Source organism: Zea mays, chromosome 8 (assembly GCF_902167145.1).
Source record: "Zea mays cultivar B73 chromosome 8, Zm-B73-REFERENCE-NAM-5.0, whole genome shotgun sequence".
In the NCBI taxonomy this organism is placed as follows: domain Eukaryota; kingdom Viridiplantae; phylum Streptophyta; class Magnoliopsida; order Poales; family Poaceae; genus Zea; species Zea mays.
Genome location: NC_050103.1, coordinates 54,831,949 through 54,856,660, shown reverse-complemented (window position 1 = coordinate 54,856,660; position 24,712 = coordinate 54,831,949). Strand labels below are relative to the sequence as shown.

Below are 24,712 nucleotides of genomic sequence, written 5' to 3'. Positions count from 1 at the left end.
TGACAATAAAGGGTTTTGAGGAACTTCGACGATAGAGGCCCCCAATACCTAAGATCATGTGAAAGTTAAGTAATTTCCAAAGGTGGTTAGATTGGATGGAAACAAGGTTTTTTTTGTACCACCAGAATTCTTTAGTCCTTGGTTAGGGTAGCACCAAAGAAACCACCATGTGTTAATGCCATTATTGTTTCCTATGCACACTACCACTTTTGTTCGTTGGGCACTGAAGAATAGTGTTATGAACATAGACAATGCAAAGAACTTAGGTTCACCAAAAATCTCTAGTGGTGATCACCGGAGGGAAGGTGCTCCATTAGTAAGGTTCTAGAGTGGTTTGTTCATCACTGAAATCGTCTGGTGCTATGCGCTGAACAAGCACCAAAGAAATGGATGGAGGCAACCATACAATAAATGACTAGATTGAAACATGGTTAAACTAGCCACCTAAATTCACTAGTGCCCTACTTAGAAATTTTGGTGCATACAAAAATGTTGACTGGGTTATAATGGTTAGTTTTTGGGATTTGGTCCTATATATCTCCCTCGCCATCTCGTGCATATGAGCTCTTGGCATTTAGAACAAACAAATACACTCTTCTGTTTCCAAGGGGGAGCTTGAGCATAGTCAAGTGATTTGGATTTGATAATCAAAGATTAAGAATTGCGTTAATGCTTATAGAGTAACAAGTGCACATCCACTCTTCTCATTATGCTTGGTCTGGTCAGTGAGAGTTTATGCTTGTTACTTCGAGTGAACGTCATCACCTAGATGTCTTGGTGGTTATTAGGAGCTTGGTGATCTAGTGATTATTGTGAGAAACCAAACTTAATGTGTACATGATTGTGGATGGTTTACCTTATAAAAGTGCCTAAGAATCAACTCATAGAGAGACTTCGCCCCTGCGCATATCACCTAGATATCCTTAAACGAAATGCTCTAACAAGAACTAGTAGAGGTGCCAACTCTTTGATGCTTCAAAGAAAAAAGACGTGTTAATGACCTTACTCTTGTATTTAAGCAATTACCTTCATACATTAACATCCCTAAAATCATCATGATAAAATACCTTTAGAAATTAGGGTGCAAAATTTGTATAGTAGATTAAAAACACTTCTTAGGAAGTAGATCAAATAGGCTAAACAATAAATTTTAGTTTCACAAGAATTTGAAATTAGTCCACTTTATCTTCCTTGAATCATGTCATAGGTCGAACCAAATAGGGTTTTGCTTCCTAACTACCAGGTATCGAACCAAACAGGGTTTTCTAAGCATAAGAAAATTTTGAAGTGTCCTTAGGTTGACGTCGTTGCCTAACCGGTAATGATTGTCCTCGGGCAGCCATAAGCATTGGGTACCTATGTCCTAATTTTATGCAGTGGTCAGCGGCTCAGCGCTTTGACTAATGAAATTGTAAAACCCCTTCCACCACAAGGAAAAAATGGTAGGAAATAGGAATCTAGAGGCCCCTTGTTAGAAAATCAAAATTTCCAGTAGAGAATGTTTTCATCAAAACTTGTTCTTATCCAAAAAGTACCATTGGAATTTTTGTTACAATTCTAGAGAACATCGAGAGAGACAGTTGGTTCGATAGATTGAAGCCATGGAAACAATTAACAGGTATTGAAGTCAATGCTTTCATGAGTTAACAGAAGCGAATAGAAGGCAACACAGGTACATGCCACACCATGCTGCAATGCTTTACAAGATCTAACAGAAGAAATCAAAAGATAGTCGAAAACTGCGGTATAAGCAAACAACATTCCACTTCCAAATCTGTCATCATCTCTTTTATGTATCAGTATATTCATCTTTAATAACAGGTATTTAGTGACATCGCATGAAAGTTAGAGATTGCTGAGACCAAGGAACTCTGTAAAGCTCGGATACTTGGGCTGCCATCCAAGCTTTGCCCGAGTTTTGGAGTTGTCCATCCTCTTCCCCAGCGGACCATCAGTCCCTACAGCATGCAGCGATATATGTTAATTAGGAGCGCAAATGATTTAATCGACAATTCATGAAACCAGCCAGAATGCTAGTATATAATGACTGACTAACCAGTGAAGCCATGAAACTGTGTGTCAAATTTCCTGCTTCTGTTGACACGGTCCATGATCTCTAGCCTGCAGCATAGAAGTTCCATAATGTCAGTACACAAGTATTTCGAGCAAAATCATTGTTGGTAGGAAGAAATGGAACAGAAGAAGATGAACTTTGGTAGTGACCTGGACAGAGGCTCGTTGTCACAACCCACAAAGATGCAGCTCCGTAATCTCTTTTTCATGATGGAAATTACAAGAGAGGCTGCATCCTGTAAATAACATGAGGCAGAAAATTGTAAATGCAAAGCACATAAACGTACACCCGAACATATCAATCAGATAGATGTAATCGACAAAGGAATCTAGTCATGTCTGGACAACGGTTGAAACTTTTTAAAGGAAACTTAGAATCTACAGTAAGTATGCACGTTTTGTTTATTAATTTGCCTAAATGGGGGATCATATACAGAAATTAACATATAAGAGTACATGTTGCATCGAAGGCTATGCTCCAAATTGGTAACTACAGATTCAGATTTGCCCCAAAACATCTAGTGTACGATCCACTATTCCATGTTATGATACAAACATAAATAAGTAGCAGCGCTTACTTCATAATGTATCAGATTGAGTATATGATCAGGACGCACATCCAAGGTTCCTTTTGACAGCCAGTAAACATGAGGACCCCGATCTGATTTGTAATGGAAGTCAAGGAATATCTCACCAATTTGGCCCAATTTAATTCAGTAGGAATCAGGCAATGTAAACATCTAAGAAGAACACTAGCTGCTTGAAGGTTGGAACCCAAAAAAATCATGTATGTGAGGATATATAAAGTCCTACTAGCCTAAGAACACAGCCGCCTGCCTCAAGGACAACATTTTCAGCTTTTAGAAGCACATCAGTACGAGTGCTTTGACCAATGGGTACACAAGGAGAATCCTGCACAAGCAGAAAAGAAGATAAAGGTTAAAGGAAATCAAGAAAGACAGAGCTGGTACTGGATTACTGGAAGTCTGGAAAATTGCTGCAAAACACAAGCTAATAGATGAACATTGAAAAGTGGAACCACCACAAAACAGCACGTTACCAGCCTGAGAACCAATCTTTTTTTCTTGTTCAAAGTTCTTTTTTTCTATTTGAACTCCGGAATGTTTCTGTTTGCAATATTAGCAGAAGATAATAGTGTAATACTGCATATACTACCAACGGAAATGGAGTGGATTTTGCACCCACAGAGTTCAGGAGCAAACAAAATAATAAGATAACTCTGCTGCAGTTGTATGCTGTGTAATGCAAAGTTCAAAGGACTAATACCTCACTGCAGAATCCATTGTCACTGCAGTCATACACAGCAGTACTCGAGGTGAATAGGAAAGAGCCTTTTCCATTCCAATTTGAAGCTGCTACTCTGCAAATATCATCTGGAGTAAGGATATTTTACATATCCTTGGGACCTGACACTAGTAGGTTTAAAGTATAAGACAGAGAGGTATAACTGCAAGGACACTTGAACCATCCATCAATGTTCTCCACTCTTTTTATACAACAATTGCCTGAAAATGACGCTCCTTCCAGTCACTGGTGTACAGTAAGTTTCCACCATGATGTTGAGTTCAGGAGAGAGGGTGTACAGTTTCCACCATGATGTTGAGTTCACACACTGCAAAAAAAAGGCTCCCGCCCCCTCGTCTCCCACCCCCTTGCCTCCCACCTCACCCGGCGCCCCTCATTCCACCAACAGCTCGCCGTCTGCCGCCCAGGTTCCGGCAACCACCTACCCTGCCGCTTGCTCCCATGCGGTTCCTCCCTCCCTTCAGGTGTCGTGCTCCACCTCCTCCTTGTCTTCGTCCGCGGAACCGATTCTCCCTAAGGGACGGTCCAAGCTCCAACGTTAGGCAGAAGTCAGCCCGGCTTGGATTGGCGGAGGCTCATCCTCATGCAGCCCTCTAGTTGGGTCGTATGGAGATGAGTTGCCTGCCGCCATGCCTGGAACTTTCAAGGACGCGCTCCTGAGGACGACGGCAGTGGACGCTCCCCGGCGGGTTCGGTGCGGGAGCTTCCGAAGTCGCCCGGGATTGCGGTCAAGGCCTCCATTCCCTCCTGGCGTCGCCAGTGGAAGGCCTCGAGCAACGTCCGCTCGAGTGATGATGGGTGGCAGGTCGTCAAGTCCCTTTGGACCTCCGAGGTAGATGCTTCAACTGCCTCGCCGCCACAACCCATCGTGCATCCCAATGCCGCCAGGCCACGCGCTGTATCATATGCAGGCTCCCTGGTCACCGGGTTGCTATCTGTCCAGTTGTACCTAGTCCGGTGGACTCACCCATGCAAGTTGCTCTGCCGGTTCGTGTTCCGGTGTGGCAACGTCTCAAGTGGCGGGCTACGCATAAAGAGCCTTCCTGGCAGCGCATCAAGGTCATGCCTCAGCCACAAGTGATGGAGAAACGTAAACAAGTGTGGAAGAGAATTACCCCCCTGTCAGCTGGACAGGATAGGGTAGTGCACACCTCCCCTATGTCGGCAGGGGCCTCTGTTCAGGGAAGGGCCTCTTTTTAGGATCAAGCCTCCCCTTCCAAGCGTGGAAGAAAGCGACGGAGGCGCCCTCACCATAAGAGCACGGAAGCACACCTCTCTCAGGCAGCCTGCTTTGGAGGTGGAGGTGGGTGCTGATCTCCAGTGTGATCCGCACCCGGTAGATAGTAGCACCACGGTTCCGGCTGCTCCGGGACGCAGATGTGTGATGGAATTCTACCCTGCCATCGCACGCGAAGAAATCAGGCTAAGGGCAGCTTTGTTCGTCACCGTTGTGGGTACAAGGCCATCAGTAACACCTTCTGAGGTAATTTTGGAAGTTGCACAAATATATGATCTGCCTGAATCAAGTTTCACCATTCACAAGGCCTGGCCAGAAGATTTCATGCTAGTTTTTCAAGATGAGGATACTGCAGTACGGGTGTTTGATAATGGAAGAGTGCTTCACTGCCCGGATTTTGAGTTGAAGTTCAAGAAATGGTCACGGTTTGCTCATTCCACTGGTGTTTCCTTGCCAGTTTTGGTGGATGTGGAACTTTGTGGCATCCCAGCTCACGCATGGAGTAAGTCTACAGTAGACAAAATGCTCGGGGAATCTTGTTGGATTTCAGAGTTGTCTTCAGAAACTGTGGCCAAATGTGATCTTTCATCCTTCACTTCAGAAACCTTCGCCTCCTCAACTCTGCCTTTATCACATTGTTGCCAAAAAGGGAGGGCGCTCATGGTGCTGCTGATTTTCGCCCCATTAGCCTGATTCACAGTTTTGCTAAGTTCATGACAAAGATCTTGGCCAACAGGCTCGGGGAAAAGCTGGATTGCTTAATTTCAAAAAACCAAAGTGCTTTCATATAACACTATAAAAACCATCAACTAAAATAATGCATTTAGATTATTAATGGTAATAAATTTTCTTCCTAATTTTTGATTTTTATTTGCATCTAGAATAATTTTTGTTTGCTCATATTCGATTTTTGGATGTTTAGTAGAATTTCTTTCTTAACGAAAATCCAATTGATTAATATAGAAATAATGGTCCAAAAATAAATATTTTAGTTATAAATAAATTTCGGTATAATTATTATGATTTTTGAATTATTTTAAAAAATATATATTTATATTTTTAAAATAGAAAAGAAAAGGAAAAAAACACAAACCCTAGCCGCCAGCCCACTAACCGGCCCAGCCGACCCCTCTCCCATTCCCCCCCACCGCTCTCTCTATGGCGCGCGGGCCGCACCCGTCAGGGCCCCGCGGCCCCTTCTCTTTTTCCACCCAGCGCCGCCGCCTGGCCGTGCGCGCGCCGCGCCCGCGTCCCCTCCTCTTCCCTGCACCAGTAACAGCCGCCGCCACCTCCCCCACTCCCTCCCCACTTAATCTCTTAGTTAGTGAAGAAATGGCTGCCATCAACGTTGAGGTAATGGTCGCCTCCATTAATGGCCGGCCGACCGTTTTCTCTCCCCCTGGCGCCCTCTCCCTCTCTATAAAAGGACTCGACCGAGCTCTCCTCTCTCTCCCTCCCTACCCGTGCTCCCTGTCTCTCTCCCCTACCCGCGCCGTCGCCGGAGCCGCGCCCTGCTCGCCGCCGGAACTCGCCGTCGTGCCTCGCCGTTCGTCGTTCGGTTGCTGGAGACGTGCCCGAGCCCCGCTGAACCTAGTCGTGCCCGCGCAGTCCGTCGTCGACCGCGTCGTGCCCGCACCGTGCCCCCGTGCCTCACCACCGTCTGTTCGTCCAAGGTTGAAGACAACCCAAAATTTTGATTTATTTTTCAAAGCGTGTTTTGAATTAGTTTATGAATTTGTAATTATTGTGTTGTAATATGAGAATGTTGTGATTCAGAATTCATGCGTATGTGAACTATTGATTTTTGGTATATATGCGATGAATTAGTGGATTATTATTAGACATGATATTGGTTTACGATTTCTTTAGAATTTGGGATTGAAATGAACTATGACAAAATTGGTAGACATATGTTGGTAATAAAAACACTCGATAAGTAATTTCATAGTTAAATTTGTTTACGTTGAATTTTAGAATTTATCTAAAAGTTTATAATTATAGGTTCATTTAAACCCCCTAAATAGATAATAGAAGATTTTCTTAACATAGAATTAGTAAGTGGTATAGAATTCATAGCAATACAAATATTATAGTCTAATCAGTGGTTTAATTTATTATTAGATGTTTGGACCTCTGATTATTATAATGACATTTTCTTTTAGAAAGGATAAGATTAAAAGGATATGTTTATTCATAATAGAAATAATTAATTGGTAATTAATTTATTTCTGTAGAATTGGTTAAGTCATTTCATCTAAGTTATATTGTTAGGGCCTAAGGAGACCCATGGAGGGGCTGCAGCAGCAACAGCCATGGGCCCTCCAAGGGGGATTAGATAAGGATAGTTAAAGATAAGATTAAAAGATTAGTTGAGATTATTTAGGAGATTAGTTGAGATTATCTAAGAAGGTTATCAGTTAGTAGTTTGTTGAGAGTTTTTAGGAGAGTTTTAAGGAGATAAGGATCTCTAGCTAGATAGGGGCGGCCAGCCGATCTATTTATGTAATCAATGGATGAGAAATAAAGCAGACAAAAATTAGAAAGGAGAAATCCTCCTCTTGCTCGGCCGTGGGCAGAGGCCCCCAGCCGACGTTTCTGGACGCCGGCGTGCCCATCCCCAGGTACAACGCCAAATTTTGTCACATCATCTTCGTTGATGGCATCTCCGTCCCATCCCCATGGGCGACACCACTAGGGGCAGCCCCGGCTCAACAATCACCAGATTCATCGATGAGGGATTTGTGGACCAACATAAGGGCTGATCTCGCAAAGATGTAAGCCACGCTCCAGAAGGTTAAGCAAGGGCTGCTGCAAATCAAGGCAGCAGTGCAACATGAGCAGCACCAGCTGGCGTTGTCCGCACGGCTCCAGACGTAAGCGGCTGTGGGCATACAAGCTGCTGCTCGTGGCTTCCTTGCACGACGGAGAGTGCAGGAGATGCATCGGCGAATGCTTGAGGCAGCCTTGGTGACAGTTGATCTCGGCACACGGGGGCGCAACCTCGCCTTGTCGGATGGCCATCAGCAGCGGCACTGTAGCATCCCAAAAATTCAAATCTTAGAATTTTCTCAAACTCGCTCTAAATTCAAAATGAATTTTAAATTTCATTTCAAAATGTTTGTTTGTGAGTTGATATCAACAAATAAAATATAGTGGTCTATATTTTCTCCAAAATCCTCCTCAAAATATCCTACAAATGTTTCTCCAGTGACTCCTGTCAAATTCTTTCCAGAAATACTACCCAGATATTACCCCAGTGATCCCCGTCAAATTCTGTTCAGAAATACTGCCCAAATATTCCACCAATACTTCTCTAAGTATTTTCCTCCTGAGAGATACCTTCAAAATAATTTTTACAGGCCCTACAAATATTTTCTTCATAACTTTCCTCATGCTCATACGTATATGTATGCCTCCGGTGTCATACGTTGAACTCTACAAGCTAATCTCACTTATACAAGACAAATACATGCTAATCTCTCACTAATCCTCCCATCCTCCCACTAATCCTCTCATCCCTCCCCCTAATCCCCCCAACATGGCTATAAATAGAGGGGCAAGGGCCTCCTCTCAAGCCACCCCAAGTCATTTCATGGCAACTCTCTCCTCCCCCCCCCACACACGCCCACTCCACTTCCCACACAAGCACACACTAGCACAAGGATCGTTCAGTCGTTTTTCGATCGTTCGTCCACCTGTTCTTAGTTTGTTCGTTCGTTCGTCTGATCGTTCGATCGTTCGTCCGATCGTTCATGGTTCGTTCATCCGTTCGTCCGATCGTTCGATCGTTCGTCCGTTCGTTCGTCCAAATAATCTTTTTCCTGCCGTTATGCTGCCGAAATTCCGATCGTTCGTTCGTTCGATCATTCGATCGTTCATCGTTCGTTCATAGTTCCTATTCATCGTTCGTTCATAGTAACTATTCATCGTTCGTCTAGATAATCTTTGTCTTGCCGTTATGCTACCGAAGTTTCGATCGTTCGTTCGTCCGATCATTCGATCGTTTGTCCGTTCGTTCATAGTTCCTATTCATCGTTCATCGTTCGTTCATAGTCACTATTCATCGTTACTATTCATCGATCATCCGATCACCCCAAATTTCAATTACTCATCCGTCATGCTGTCCAGTCCACCTAAGACCAGCCAGACCAATATTCCAGTCATACGAACTACGGTGACTGTGATTTTCCTTGCAGTAGGGAACTTCCCATCTGGTCACCCATCACAGGTTTCTCCAAGTTGAGCACGCTTAACTTTGAGATTCCTTCGAACCAGGCTTCCAAACTCAGATTCCAATAATTCTTGTTTCTAAATTCTTATCAAACTATTCCCTATCCAACCATGTCATCCCTTAAGCATGGTTCATGTTCCAGAAAACTCCCAAAATACTCTTGTCCCGTATTCTGCCTATAGCTCTCCTGTTCATACTAAGTCAGACGATTCATTCGTCACTATTCTCACCAACAGTGAACTTCACTGTGCTACACCACATACACCCAGCTATAAATACACTCAGCTACCATCTCCCTCTCCACACACACTCAACACCCTCAGCCAAGGCAAACACCCCACCCACTCAGTTACTCCGCTCTGCCGGCTACATGCATAGTGTCGCTTCGCCTCTAGTCCACCCTCCTGGTAAGCACCTCCGCTCCACCACAAGTAGTATCTCAACACCACATGACACAGATTCTACTCAAGACTCTACCCATCCATATATCGCTATTCTGACCACTATACTAAATATCTGTTGATATACTTGCTGGTTTGTATGTTTGCTTATCCATGTTGCATAGTTATCGGAGCATTCGTGCCGTCTCGTGGAGGCCAGATCTGCAAGTCTACGCCAGGCAGTGGAGCTAGAAGCCAGTTCCGCGAGCTCCCCTTCCCCCTTCGCCGGATAAGCACGACAAGCTCACTGGATCATTTTGATGCATAAATTACCTATGCTTTTTAAACCACAACCCTCAGCCTGTTATTTTATGCATGATATGATTTTGAGACAAGTTATTATGGCCACCCAGCCGCTTGCCGCAATCAATCCTTGATATATTTGTTACAAATGATTTGAGAAAAGGTGTGAGTTTTCAAAAGAAAATGTTTTCCAAAATGAGTATGATGAAGGGTTTTAACCCTTATCACCTTTGAGTAGGGATGATCAGGGACTCCCTAGTTTAGGGGAGGGCCTAAGGTGATGGCTCAGCCGGGTTAGGTGTGAGCAGAAGGATTGTCCTCTCATATAAGGACCGGTTTGTCATCCTTCACTACCTATACTCATGATAAGTACAACCACTCGAGACTGTATGGGCAGTCACTCAATCTGAACTCGTACGGTCCAAACCCTAGGGTTATGAAGGCTGGGGAGCACCGGGAGGATAAGGAGGGGGAAAGTTTTGTCCGGTTTGGACATGGCGGTGGCCTGACTCCTTCCGGTATAACCGTTAAGATAAGGACGTGCGAGGAAAGAAAGAGATTCGGTTTCGGGTCTCATTGGCCATGAGATCGCAGAACCGGACTAGTGGGTAAAGTGTACACCTCTGCGCAGAGTTTGAAAACCTATTCGAATAATCCGTATCCACTGGAATGGACGAGTCTGGTGTGGTATGACAATTAGTGTTTTGTTTTCCAAAAAGAAGTGCTTTTGAAAAGTGGTTCCGGCGGTTGAGCCGTCAGCTATGGTGGACGAGAAGTCCAGTAGCTATTTTTGAAAATGAAAACCAGTGGGAAACTGCTGAGATACCTGGATGGTTTAGTCTAGGGGATTTTGTTCTATATTGAAAAACTTCCTGCTCCTTTGGGAGAGGATGTGGTTTGCAAAATACAAAATGTTTTACAAAACAACCCTGCATAAAATATTGTTGTTTCTGCAAAATATCCTGAGCTCCACATATTCCATGCATTATATCTGATTTCCCCATTCCGCGGGTGAAGGTGGGCTGCTGAGTACGTTTGTACTCACCCTTGCTTATTTGTTGTTTTTCAGAAAAGGAGATCGAGTAAGAGTTATGCTTGTTCCCAACCTTGCCTGTGTCTGTTGGACCGCTGATTTGCTTCGCTGCGTATATCGGGCTGCTTCAGCCCCACTCTAATGATATGTCCCGAGTTGTGGACCAACTCTTAAAGTTGTTCGCCACCTTTATAGATTTGTGTCGTTTAAGCAGATTTGTAATCATCTGATGTATAAATGTGTTTACTAGCCTCCTGGGACTAGTAATTATATCACATTTGAGTCCCAGAGGATCTGGGACGCTTCAGGCACCGGGCCGCTATCTCCAAGTGCGAGCATGGTACGTGTCCCGCGGACGACGAACTTCAACTCTACGGCAGCGGCGGTAAGGAAGGCACTCCCTTTGTCATCGGCAAGGGCGCACTATTTAGCGCCACCACATTCCGCTACCGGTCGCCACGAGGGCGCCTCCGCTGGTTATTGTTACGACCTATTCCATGTGTCCGTCTATGTGCTCTCCTTTCGTCCAGATGGCGTCCATGGGATCCAGGTGGCTGCACACGTGCAAGTCCAATGCGCGGAGGGTGTCCGCCTTATCTTATGGGGTCTAAAAAATCAGATTCGGAATAATAAGATAAGCCGAGATGTAAAAGGTTTGTCTTCTAGGTTTCTCGTTTTAGGTCGAGTAGATTCGGTCTTTGAGCACCTGTCATGCTGCAGCTCGAGGACGAGCTGCTTGTCCAGGAGGGGTGTAGCGTTAGGGTCTAAGGAGGCCCATGGAGGGGCTGCAGCAGCAACAGCCATCGGCCCTCCAAGGGGGATTAGATAAGGATAGTTAAAGATAAGATTAAAAGATTAGTTGAGATTATTTAGGAGATTAGTTGAGATTATCTAGAAAAGTTATCAGTTAGTAGTTTGTTGAGAGTTTTTAGGAGAGTTTTAAGGAGATAAGGATCTCTAGCTAGATAGGGCGGCCAGCCGGCCTATTTATGTAATCAATGGATAAGAAATAAAGCAGGCATGAATTAGAAGGGAGAAACCCTCCTCTTGCTCGAGCGTGGGCAGAGACCCCCGACCGACGTTCCTGTCCATCGATACCTCTCTCCAATCCCTCACCGATTTAGCGACCATAACATATATAAAATACTTTCATAATCACATGTCCATGTAACTTTCACCAGTAGTGATCCAAAGTAGGAGTTAAAATTCACATATGTCAGTACATGTAGACTAATGCTGTGAATACAAATTTGGTTTTATTCTAGGCACTATTATACGTATAGGTTGTGTGGTGTATGCTTGTTCATGTAATGGTGAATGTTGTTCATGTGATGGTGTATGTTATTTATTCGGCGTATGTATTCTTTTTGTATGTACGATACGCAAATCGATGCTAGAAGTTGACTGTGGGGTAGACGAACCAAACTCGTTCGAGGACGACCCACAGGACACTTACAAGCAAGGCAAGAGGGGGAGCGGCAGTGGTGGCAGCTAATGTTAACATGGGGACGTATTCTTGGCTAAGGTACCTCGCCCAAAGGGCCTCCACACCGACTTGGAAACCTTAGCAGGTTGCTTTGTATTAAGTGTATTTTGTGAAAACCTCATAGTGGATCCCTAGCCATTCACCTCGGCAGTGTTTAAGGGTCTGTACAACCCAGGCTAGATGGGATACACATCTTGTGGGTAAAGTTGTACCACCTCTGCAGAGTGTAAAACTGATATGTCAGCCGTGCTCACGGTTAAGAGCAAACTAGACCCTCATATGATAATTGAACTTAAAGATGGACAATAAATCGAGATCTGATGATCTGCCAATAATTTGCTTAAGTGGTTTCACTTAAGTGTTTTTAATATACTCTTATACCTTTGTTTAATAATTGGGATACTTGGGATACACACTGATTTGTAAGACAGGTGTTGCTAATATAATATTGACCAACTAAAATGCTTACCGCTTAACCTTAGTCTTATCTTGTTAAACTTGCATTAATTTTCCCCCACTTGTTGAGCCCCGACCATAAGTGAGCTCACCCTTGCTAATATTTTGATCAGAGGGTGATGAAGAAAACCTTGATAGATATTTCGATGAATACTGAGTCTAACGATGCGTCGGTCATCTTCCTGTGGGAGATTACTCATGTTATTTCTGATTTACTTTGATGATACTGTTTAAGATACTATTGTCTGAATGTTGTAATAAAGACTACTCTACTCTCTTTACGCCTTTATTGCATTGTCTTTTGATATATTACACTTGTGACGTCAACATATGTGTGGAAAATAGATCCTGGTACACATATGCTATGCATTCAGTTTTGCCCTTAAAAACCGGGTGTGACATTTCATTAAAAGTAGATTTATACAGGATAACTTTATGATGGTGCAGCAAACTGCTAGATATCTTCATGCTTAGAAACAGCCCAGAATCCTCCTTAAATTAGACATTTCTAAGGCCTTCGACATCGTATCTTGGCCCTTTCTTTTGGAGGTGTTGAAAAAATTGGGGTTTGGATATGTGTGGAGAGATATTATTAGTGGCATCCTTTCTACTTCCTCAACACATATCCTGTTGAATGGTGTCCCAGGTGACTACATCTCTCATCATAGAGGGTTGAGGCTAGGAGATTCCCTCTCTCCGATGCTTTTCATAGTTATGGATACTCTTAACCTGCTGATTTCTAGAGCAGCCGAAGCTGGTCTTCTCCATCCCCTCTCCTCGAGATCCAATCTTCATAGGCTCTCTTTGTACGCTGACGATGTGGTCCTCAACCCTTCCTGAGACCTTCACCTGCAGAGAATGAGCTGATTCTAAAGATCTTACAACTATTTGGGGAGGCCTATGGACTGAAGACAAACATTCAGAAGAGTAGTGTGCTTCCTATTCATTGTGCGCCAAAACTAATAGAATCCATTCAGAATCAGCCCCCTTGTAAGGTGGATGGCTTCCCTTCAAATATCCCGGGTTGCCCCTATCTTTGAAGAAGTTGTCCAAGGCACAACAGCAATTTCTGGTAGTCAAGGTAGCTGACCTTTTTCCTGGCTGGACCGGCTGATCTAATGACTACAGCTGGGAGAGCTGTTCTGGTTCAGTATGTGCTAACTGCAACTATAATTTATCATGCTATGGCTCTGGATCTTCCTCAGGGAATAATTCATGTCATTGATAAAATCAGGCGAGGATTCTTATGTTGAGGCAGAAAGAATGCTGAAGGAGGGCATTGTCTTGCTGCTTGGAAGAAAGTAACAAGGCCTAAGGAGCTTGGTCTTGGGATTTCGAATCTTCAATGCCTTAACTGGTCTCTCAAATTAAGATGGTTGTGGCTCAGGAAAACCGAGCCGGACAAACCTTGGGCTGTTTTCAAACTGCATGCAGCTTCCACGGTCCACAGTTTCTTCTCTTTGGCCACGGTAACTAAGCTAGGTGATGGTAAGTCAACGCTATTTTGAAAAGGTAGGTGGCTGTGGGGCAAACGTTTACAAGATTGGGCTCCTCATCTTCTCAGATCGGTTTCCAAGAGAATTATCAATAAAAGAACTGTAGCCAAGGCCTTGGCTGATTGGAGATGGTTGAGGGACATTCATGGAACCCTTACTTTGCAAATCCTACAGGAGTTCTTGCTTATCTTGGAGCAGTTAGAGGGAATAATCCTGCAGCAAGGAATTCCTGACAAACACCTGTGGAGGCTCTCTAATTCAGGGCAATACACGGCCAAATCAGCCTATGATGCCTTTTTCTAGGTTTAACCTTATTTGGGACAGCTGACCTATTGTGGAAAGGGTGGGCTACCCCAAAATGTTCCTTCTTCATGTGGCTTGTTGCTCATAACCGTTGCTGGACAGCAGACCGGTTGGCTAAAAGGAATCTCCCCCACCCCACTCTTTGTGTGCTATGCGATCAGGAAAAGGAAACTATTAACCACCTTCTAGCTAAGTGTTTTTGCTAGGCAATTTTGGTTCTACTTTCTGCAAAGGTTGGGTCTGTCTGTCCTCTCACCTCAACCCGGGTCGGAGTCCTTGGAGTGGTGGCTGCAGGCAGTGTCTGTGACCGATAAAGCTTTGAAATGGGGATTAAATTCTCTCATCATTTTAGGGGCCTGGATCTTGTGGAAACACAGGAATGATATTATCTTCAACGGTGCCACTCCCCATCTCTCTACTGCTCTCTCCAATGCTGGAGAGGAGGCCTGGTGTTGGAGCAAGGCTGGTGTAAAAGGCCTCCAGCTCCAGTTGGTGCAGGATGTGGAGGATGTAGGTTTTTTACCTTAGAGTCATCAGGTTGCTGGCTGCTGTTGCTGGTTTTTTTCCTAACCGGCTCTCTGTAGTCCAACCTGTGGGTAGTGTGTTTGTCTGTGTGCCTTAGCCTTTGGCTGGGCGTGTGTAATTTCTTTCCTTTCATCCTCCTTTTAATGAAATGATATGCAGCTCTCCTGTGTATTCGAGAAAAAAAGTATTAAAGCAGGAGATATTCAGTTCAGGATCTGATAGGATAGGCTATCCTTCTTGTTTGGAAGGTTCTCTGATTGGGGGTCTAATAGATAAGAGATCCTTTCTATTTAGGTAGTCCTGGTTCTAGGAGATCAATCAGACCCTATTTCTATAAGCCGTTTGATCTCTATATATCCTGTGAACCTCTGTGCATCTATTCATCAACCATATCTACAGCATATCTCCCCTCATGGTATCACGAGTTTGGGTTCTCGTTCCTCACTCTTCCACTGTTTAGCGCGCCTCTCCGGCGCTGCTGTATCGCGCCTCCTAGCGCTGCTCCTTGGCAGTTGCTGCTTCATGCGCACTATCCCATGGCCGGTGTACAGACGTTGTCCATCCCTATCACTTCCGACAGCGCTCTCGCTACAGATCATACCAACGCCACCGAAGAGGACATGCGCCTCCGCGCCGCCCAACTCGCTCACGACGCTGAGCGCGAAGCGGCCGCAGCCACCAGGGAGCGCAACGCCATTGACACCTGCATCCGCACCGCTCTAGCGCACACGGCCTAGGCTTGTGCCGCCATTGGACTCATTCCTGACGCCGAGCCGCGCCTGAAGACGACGCTACCTCCACCCAGTCTAATCTCCATGCATCAGGAGATGCACACGCTGCCCTCCTCATCCACGAGGCAGCCACCCTCCTCAACCTCCATGCACAGGCCGTGGCGGTTCAGAACCTCTCGGCTCTCACCCCTGTTGTTCTTGACATCTCCTCCTTCTACACTAGGTGGCGCGACTCCTCCCTGCTTGTTGTCGGCAAGTACACGCTGACAGATCACGTGCTCACTGACACATCTGCATCCTCTTCTCGTTGGGTGCAAATGGACTGCGTCGTCAAGTCATGGATCGTCGGCACCATCACCACCGAGCTTGGTGCTGCCATGCTCATATGTGACGCCTCTGCTCGCGACGATTGGCTCGCCATCGGGTCCCAGTTCCTCGAGAATCACGAAACTCGGGCTCTCTTCCTTGACGCGGAGTTTCGCAACTTCCGCCAAGGCGACCTCTCCATCACCGACTACTGCCGCAAGCTCAAAGAGATGGCTGACGCTCTCGGTCTCGGCGATCTCGGCGAGCCGGTCCATGACGACACTCTCGTCCTCAACGTCATTCGTGGTCTAAATGAGTGCTTCGCCAGCATTGGGCTTCACCATCGGTGCAGGTGACCCCTCCCTACCTTCCTAGAGGTTCGAAATGACTTGTTACTTGAGGAACTAACCCTTGTACATCACTCCTCAGTACCAGCTTCTACCCGCCTCGCCACCGGCGCCAACAAGACTCCAATCAGCAAGCCAAAGCCACCGCTGCTGCAGCATCCCCCTAGCAGCTCCAAGCGCGGGACGCATGCTGGAAAGAGAGGTGGGCGTCTAGGGCTGAAAAAACTCGAAGCTCGCGAGCTGGCTCGAGCACGGAGCGACTTAGCTCAGCTCGGAGCGGCTCGCGAGCCTCGAGCGAGCCAAGCCGAGCTAGGTTTTCGTGCTCATTGAGGCAAAGAGCCGAGTCGCTCTAGCTCGCTAACTACTCAAAATTAATCAACGATTGATATTGGATACAATTATAATTTAGATTACTTGTAATGTCGCATTATGATTATTTATTTCACATTTATAGACTATTAGTTCACTATATAATGTAATATTATTTTTTGAAGGCCCTGTCACCGGTACCACGGACCTATCGCGCCGCTCTCGCTGATCCAAATTGGCGAAAGGCTATGGAGGAAGAGTTCTCCTCCCTACTAGGTAATCATACATGGGGTCTAGTGCCTCGTCCCCAGTCTGCCAATATTGTTTCTTGCAAGTGGATTTTCAAACGCAAATTCAATGTTGACGGTTCTCTTGAGAGGTACAAGGCAATGTGGCTTCTTCGTGGTTTTTCGCAGCGCCCTAGTATTGACTTTGATGAGACTTTTAGTCCTGTTGTTTTTTTTTTCTCGAACACGCAGGAGAACTGCGCGTCATTATATTGAAAGAGAGAAAGGTCCGAAATGGACCAAAGTACAAAGCCCTAACAGGCAAAAATACAAAGAAACTAAAACAGTGTAGCCTCATACACTAGGAAAAGCCCTAGCCCCCCTAGCAAATGCAGCCAGAAGCCCAAGACTCTCGAGCTGCTTCGCACCAGCCAAACACCAGCACTCCACCTCATCCAAGAAAAGCCTCTGAATGGTGCTTAATGACGGATTGACACCATCAAAAACCGCCCTATTGCGATGCAGCCATAAACACCAGGCCCCCAGGATAATGAGACTATGGAAACCTTTTCTGATATGTTTGGGGACCCTTCTATGCACCTTGCCCCACCAATCCACAAAAGAGCCCGCCTCCCTAGTAGGCGTAAGATGACCCATCCTCAAAGCTGAAAATATAATATGCCAAAATTGTCTAGCGAAACTGCAGGAGCACAAGAGGTGCAATATAGTTTCCTGCTCTTGATCACAAAGTGGACAGACCACCGGGTGAGGTAATCCTTTCCTCTGAAGTCTATCCGCAGTCCAACATTTATCCTTATCGCCAGCCAAATAAAAAATTTGCATTTGGGGGGTGCCCACGACTTCCACACCCATTTCCATGGCTGGAAAATAATAGCTCCCATAAACAACGCCGAATAACAAGATTTGGAAGAGAAAACACCAGAGCTCGAGTGCACCCACACATGTCTGTCCTCCTCCAGATTAAGCACCACTCCACTTAAAGCATCCCACAGCTGCAAATACTGATGAAGACCAATCAAAGATAAAGGATTCGTGATATCGCGAATCCATTGCCCATTATGCAACGCCTGAGCAACAGTTCTCGAACTAAATGGCTTGCTGCTCACCATATTAACAACTTCAGGTGCAAAATCCTGTATCCTCTGCCCATTCAGCCATCTGTCTGACCAGAAAAAAGTATTGGTCCCATTCCCAACAACAGAGATCACCGAAGCATTAAAAAATTGTCTAACTTGCTGCTGCACAGGGATACACAAACCAAGCCACGGCCGAGTTGGATCAGTCTTCTCTAGCCAAAGCCACTTAGCCTGCAGTGCCCAACTCATCAATTGCAAATTAGGAACACCAAGACCCCCTAAACTTAGTGGCCTTGTCACACTCTCCTAGGGAACAGCACAACTTCCACCATTCACCTCCTTTCGCCCTTTCCAAAGAAACCCTCTGCGAATCTTGTCAATTGATTTAATAACCCATTTGGGAATTTTAATTGCAATAAGGAGATAAATTGGGATGGCTGATAAGACAAACCGCACCAATGTTGTCCTGCCGGCCAGGTTCAATAAACGAGCCTTCCAGTTAGGGAGTCTGTCTGCAATTTTATCTATCCACATCTTAAGATCATTTCGCTTCAGCTTCCTGTCTGAGATTGGCAGCCCCAAGTAAGAGCAAGGAAATGAGGCCAAACTGCACCTCAGCACATTGCAGCCCTCTTGAACCACATGCTCCTCACATCTGATAGGAATAGCATAACTCTTATTCAAATTGGTAACCAATCCAGAGGCTGACCCAAAACAATTCAGAATTAATCTAACACATTTCAGATCTTCCTCAATAGGTTTAACAAACAGGACCACATCATCAGCGTAGATAGAAAGCCTATTACGGACTCCTGCCCTTTCCAAACTATGCAGCAATCCCCTACATTCAGCAGCCCTAAATAGACTGCTAAGCACGTCCATGATCAGCACAAACAACATAGGAGAGAGAGGGTCTCCCTGACGAAGACCTCTCCGATGCTTTATATGGATTCCAGGAGACCCATTTAATAACACTTGCGTAGAAGCTGTAGCCAGCAGATTTGAAATCAAATTGCGCCAAATAGGACCGAAACCCAGGTGAGATAAAACTTCAAGAAGGAAAGCCCACGATACCGAGTCAAAGGCCTTGGAAATGTCAAGCTTCAGAAACAGGCTGTCAACCTTTCTCTTGTGAAGGGATTTAATCGATTGTTGGACCAACATAAAATTATCATGAATCGATCTACCTCTGATAAAAGCACTTTGATTAGCTTCAACCAATTCATGCAGACGAGGGCCCAAACGATTAGCGAGTAATTTTGTGACCAATTTAGCAACACTATGAATTAGGCTAATTGGCCTGAAATCACCAGCCGACGAAGCATCCATCTTTTTAGGAATCAAAATAATGTAGGAGGAATTCAGTTGCCCCAATCTCTGAAAATTGCCCTGGTGTATGATAGACAGAGCCGCCAGCAGATCCACCTTAATGATACTCCAACAAGATTTATAGAACCTCCCTGTAAACCCATCAGGCCCAGGAGCCTTATCAGACGGAAGGCACGCAATTGTGTCCAACACTTCTTTCTCTGAGAAGGGGCACTCAAGATCACTGAGATCCACGGCCTCTCTGTGACAACTCGATAAATTAATAGTGCTTTGCCTCAGAAAATCAGCACCCAAAAGACCGGAAAAAAATCCATCTAGCACCTCCTGCATATCCTCATGGTTAGAGACCACTCTACCTTCATCTTCTAGATATGAAATGAAATTTCTTTTCTTCCTGAAACGAGCCTGCATATGAAAGAATTTAGTATTTGCATCCCCCTCTTTTAGGTACTTAATCCTGGACCTCAATCTTGCAATTGTTCTTTCCATAGAAGCATAAACAAAACAATGTTGCTTCAGCTTTCCAATCAGCCAAAACTCATCTTCTGACAAAACTCTAAAGTCCTGTGCTGATTCCAACCTATGCATCACCTCTCTAGCAAGACCCAACTGGTTACTCACATTTCCCACCTCTCTATGCCCCCAGGACTGCAGCTGTTTAGCAAGCCTTCTGAGCTTTAGGGACAGCCTTTCCAAAGGGCAGGTTGCCAACATTGGCTGATTCCATGAATCAGCCACCACCTCATTGAAACCAGGGAGCTTGGGCCAGAAACCTTCAAAATGAAATCTGCGCTTCCCTCTACAATCCTCTCGAAATTTGAGAGTTAAAGGGCAATGATCAGAGCAAACAGAGGCGTTGCTATACAGCAGACAATCAGGGAAAAAATCCTCCCAACTAGAAGTGCAAAAAACATGATCGAGCTTCACAAGGGTGGGATCCTGTCTCTGGTTCGACCAAGTAAATTTTCTGCCAATCAAAGGAATTTCTTTCAGCTCCATGGAGTTAATTAGACTCCTGAAATTACCCATCAAAGTCCTATTGATGTTGGAATTATTCTTATCCTCGGGCTTGAAAATCAAATTAAAATCACCACATAACAGCCATGGTCCAATACAAACATCTCTGATTTCTCTTAATTCTTGCAGGAAAGAAAGTTTGAAACTGTCCTGATGAGGCCCATACACTCCAGTAAACCACCAAGCAGCACCAGACTCATCCTGGAATTGAACTGATATCGAATAATCTTTTATAATAGACGCAACCGAGGAGAAAGTACCATCACGCCAAGCAATCAGCACTCCCCCCCTAGAACCCTGAGCTGGTTTAAAAACAAAGTTACTGAAACCAGCCCCAAGGATGGAGAGTATATCATAATCTGAAACGATACTTAATTTGGTTTCCTGCAAACAAATGATTGAAGGCCTAAGGTCAACCACCACAGATTTAACCGAATCCCTCTTTGCTCGGTCATTAAGGCCTCTCACATTCCAACACAAAAAACAGCGATCTATCATTGACATAAAGAAATCCACCAAAAGAGATAAACCAGCAACAGGCCCTAACACTGCCCCACAAGAGGCACCTGCCATCCAAAAAGCGCAGCAACTGCAGCAACATGGCTATCAGAGAGACCATTTTTGAATAACCTTGCATAACCGTTGGCATCATCAAGAGAGATGTTCTCCATCTCATCACAAAAACCCAAATGTCTACAGACCTGGGCAGCAGAACTAGAACCCAATTCTGGAGGAAACTTGGCCACCCTCCTGCTACGCCTGGGAATGAAATTAGCAGGCACAGTCCTCCTCCTTCTATTGGTGGTTCGAGGAGGAGGCAGCAAACTATTAATCGGACCAGTGACATCATTCTTGAACTCCAGCAGCTGTGAAGATAGCACACACTCCTCATCCTGAACTGGCTCTATAACAAGCTTCTTTCTCCTGGAATAAACCTTGAGGCAGGGAGAAGCATCTGTCCAGCCATGAAGCATCTTACTGAGCAATAACGATGACATTCTGTTCAAGGGATCAACAGACCAAATAATTCTTTGCACAGAAATCCCAAACTGAGCAATCACAGTCACACTGCCTGCAAGGACAACAATCACCTGAATATCAGAACCAGGCGGGTCAGCTGGCGTAGATAGAACCGAAGACCCCAACTGAACAGCAGGCCCACAATCAACATTGCCAACAAGAACCCCAGGAGCCACCATCCCATCCACCGAGATCAAGGGGAGAGAATGGGCGTCAACTGGATCCCATTCCACGTCCTGGGCAGTGGAGTCAGGAGATCCAGGAGCAACCACCTCATCAACCGCCAAAACCGGGAAAGAATGGGCATCAACTGGGAAGGAAATCACCGAGCCAGGGGACAGAGTGGACCCAGGCGCCATCCTCTCCACCCCGACCATCAGGGGAGAAATGGCATCGACTGGACCACCACCCGGCACCGCCGAGGAGACGCGCGGCCCAAGCCGAGAGAGCGCAGAGACCCTAGCGGAAGGAGATGGGTGATAGTGCAAATGTGGCCTCCGCCTGAGATTATCCCGATCACCATCATCCCCACCCAAATCCGGCAACGAAGGAGGGGGCTGGTCAGCACCAATCATGTCGCCAGAACGAATAACCTTCACTGCAATCTTGAACACCATGGTACGCGGAAACCAGGACCCGGCCTCCACAACAACGCGCGGCTCAACGGCGTGAAGAAACAGAACATCCGGCAATGCCTCAGGCGAGAAGCACCAAAAACTCACACTGAAAGCAGTCATATCTGCAGAATCCACTCCCTCTGAAGAAACTGTGGAAAGACCTTGAACCAATCCGTGAGCCCCAAGCAAAAGCTCAGCTGTCTCCAAATCCCAAAGGTGCGCAGGAATCCCTTGCAATTCAATGTCGACGAGCACAGGCAAGGCACCTCCACCAGAAGCGAAAGCATGGCGAGACCATCTCCTAACATGCAGACGGAAAGGTGGCGCGAAAATCGAATGCCCATTTTGAATAATCTGTTCAGCCACTTCCACCGAAGGGAAAAAACAGAGGAATGAGTTTGGCGCAGCACGACGGAGATGGAGCGACTCTGCCTGAAGCTGAAACTTCAAAGCCAGCGCATCTCTGATCTCCAAGGCGCAGCCAAGACCCTCCTCACCAACAACCGTGAGAATCAGCGCGCGACGAAGGCCCTCCTCAGCACGATCAATTCTGCCAGACCGTTTGAGGACGCAAACATTATGGGCAGACTCCACCGGAGGCACAACCGATCGCAGGCCAGAATCACCACCTGCATCGGCGCCGTTCTTCCGCTTTCTCTGACCCCGGCGGGTGCGCTTCCTCGCTTTCTCAACAGCAGACGAACCACCAGACATCGGAGCAACCTCCATGGCGTGGCACGACGGCACCGGCGAAACACTGGGTCCCTTGGAAACCGGCCTCCACACTGAAACGCGCCGCGGACGGGCAGGTGCAGTCGCACGGCGCGGGCACACGCGAAAGCGGTGCCCAGGCAGCCGGCAGTTAAAGCACCGCACGATACTCCGACAGGCCGCCGCCCGATGAGAGGAGGCGAAGCAGTTGAAACACCTCCCACGCAAATCCACAGGGGGATGAAGGCCCCGAGGCACCGGCCGCTGAACGAACGAAGACCTCGTCTGGAGAAAGCTCTGGCCAGCGGACAGACGACGCCCCCTGCGGCCCACAACCTTCACCCAGCCGTCCCCAGCGCCATCACCAGAGGAGGAATCAGCGCCAGAGGAAGGGCGAGCAGAGACCAGAACGTCTTTGTAGGATGGCGGCTCCCCACCCTTCACCAGCGCGGCAACAGGGGAAGAAGACCCGCCCAGAAGAGACGATCGCCCACCAGAGAGAGGAAACGAAGGAGAAGGAGAACCCACCGACGCCGGGGAGAGAGAAGTGGTGGCCGCCGGGCTTGGAGCAAGCGCCGCCGTGTGGCTGTGGTGGGGAGCAAGGATCGAGGCGTCGGCGGGAGAGGTAGCGCCAAGGGGTGGGTTCCGACGGGGCGGGAGCGGAAACGTTTCCGTCCGCATGGCTACTCCCTATAACCCGCCCTAATTGTCTCATTTAGTCCTGTTGTGAAGCCTGCTACAGTGCGCACAGTCCTCTCCTTGGCTCTGTCCCGCAACTGGCCCATTCATCAGCTTGACATCAAGAACGCTTTTCCTCATGGGACTCTATTGAGACAGTATACTGCTCACAACCGTCGGGTTTTGCTGATGTTGCTCATCTGAATTTTGTCTGTCGGCTGAATCGGTCCTTATACGGTATCAAGCAAACACCCCGAGCCTGGTACAGTCAGTTTGCCTCATTTCTGCTCTCACTTGGTTTTGTTGAAGCGAAGTCTGACACCTCAATATTCGTTTATCGTCGCGGCGATGATATGGTGTACCTAATGTTATATGTCGATGACATTGTTCTGACAGCTTCTTCAGTTGTTCTTCTCTGTCGCACCATCACCCCGCTTTAGCAAGAATTCTCTATAAAGGATCTCGGCAAACTTCATCACTTCTTAAGGATGCAGGTTCAACACATGGCAGATGGATTGTTCATGTCTCAGCGCCAGTACATGATTGACATCCTCGACTGTGTCGACATGGTTGAGTGCAAGCCCTGCTCCACCCCCGTTAATGTCAATCCAAAGTTGCCTGGTACTGTTGGTGATCCAGTGGCTGACCCTGTGGATTTCCATAGCCTGGCAGGGCTCTCCATTACCTCATCTTCACCAGGTCTGCCATCGCCTATGTAGTTCAGCAGATCTGTCTTCATATGCATGATCCTCGTGAGCCTCATCTAGCTGCTCTGAAGCGCATCGTTCGTTACGTTCATGACACTCTACGTCTCGGCTTGTTGATCCGACCTTGTACACAGACCGAGCTAGAGGTTTACTACGATGTTGATTGGGCAAGTTGTCCTGATACACACAAGTCTACCTCGGGCTTCGCCGTGTTCTTGGGTGACAGTCTCATCTCCTAGTCCTTTGAGCGTTAAACACGGTCTCCCCATCCAGCGCCGAGGCTGAATACTGAGGTGTGGCGAAAGCCGTCGCTGACGCCACCTGGTTGCGCCAGTTACTCCAAGAACTGCAAGCTCCTCTGCGCCGCACCACTCTGGTCTACTCTGACAACATCAGTACTGTCTATATGTCTTCCAACCCCATCAACATCAGCACTGTTATGATTCCTAGTCCATAGGGGAATAAATAGCGCCGAGAAGATAGCCGGGCGGAGTCAGCATGGGGGAGACTAGAGTATTAGAGGGACTAATTCTTCTTCATTGATTGATTCCCCCTTAAGAAGATACAACACATCCTTATATAGATAGGAAGACTTGGCCCCAAGTAACTAACTCAATCTAATCTAATCTCAATTAACTAACTCAATCTTATCTAATCTAATCCCAAGTAACTAACTCAATATTATCTAGTCTAAGCTTTATCCACCAATCCTAACCCTGAGCCTATCCATATGGCCTCCATGCTCTGGGCTGCCGCCCCATGACATT

The 24,712-nt window shown here is 46.4% G+C and overlaps 1 protein-coding gene across 3 annotated transcripts in view; it reads right to left on the bottom strand.

The window, feature by feature from the left end:
- Positions 1 to 1,589: 1,589 nt before the first annotated feature.
- The window catches only part of LOC100191360 (uncharacterized), a 49,357-nt gene continuing 26,234 nt past the window's right edge, over positions 1,590 to 24,712 (bottom strand). For 2 of the 3 annotated variants that reach the window (XM_020541833.1, XM_020541834.3), the window contains exons 4-9: positions 3,361 to 3,454; positions 2,875 to 2,985; positions 2,652 to 2,741; positions 2,224 to 2,309; positions 2,057 to 2,121; positions 1,590 to 1,958 (exon numbers count right to left, since the gene is read on the bottom strand). In XM_020541833.1, coding sequence (XP_020397422.1) covers positions 1,846 to 1,958; positions 2,057 to 2,121; positions 2,224 to 2,309; positions 2,652 to 2,741; positions 2,875 to 2,985; positions 3,361 to 3,454 — 559 coding nt within the window. In that variant the 3' untranslated portion in view covers positions 1,590 to 1,845. The remainder of the gene's footprint in view (positions 1,959 to 2,056; positions 2,122 to 2,223; positions 2,310 to 2,651; positions 2,742 to 2,874; positions 2,986 to 3,360; positions 3,455 to 24,712) is intronic. The other variant, NM_001136794.1, reaches the window with a different exon arrangement.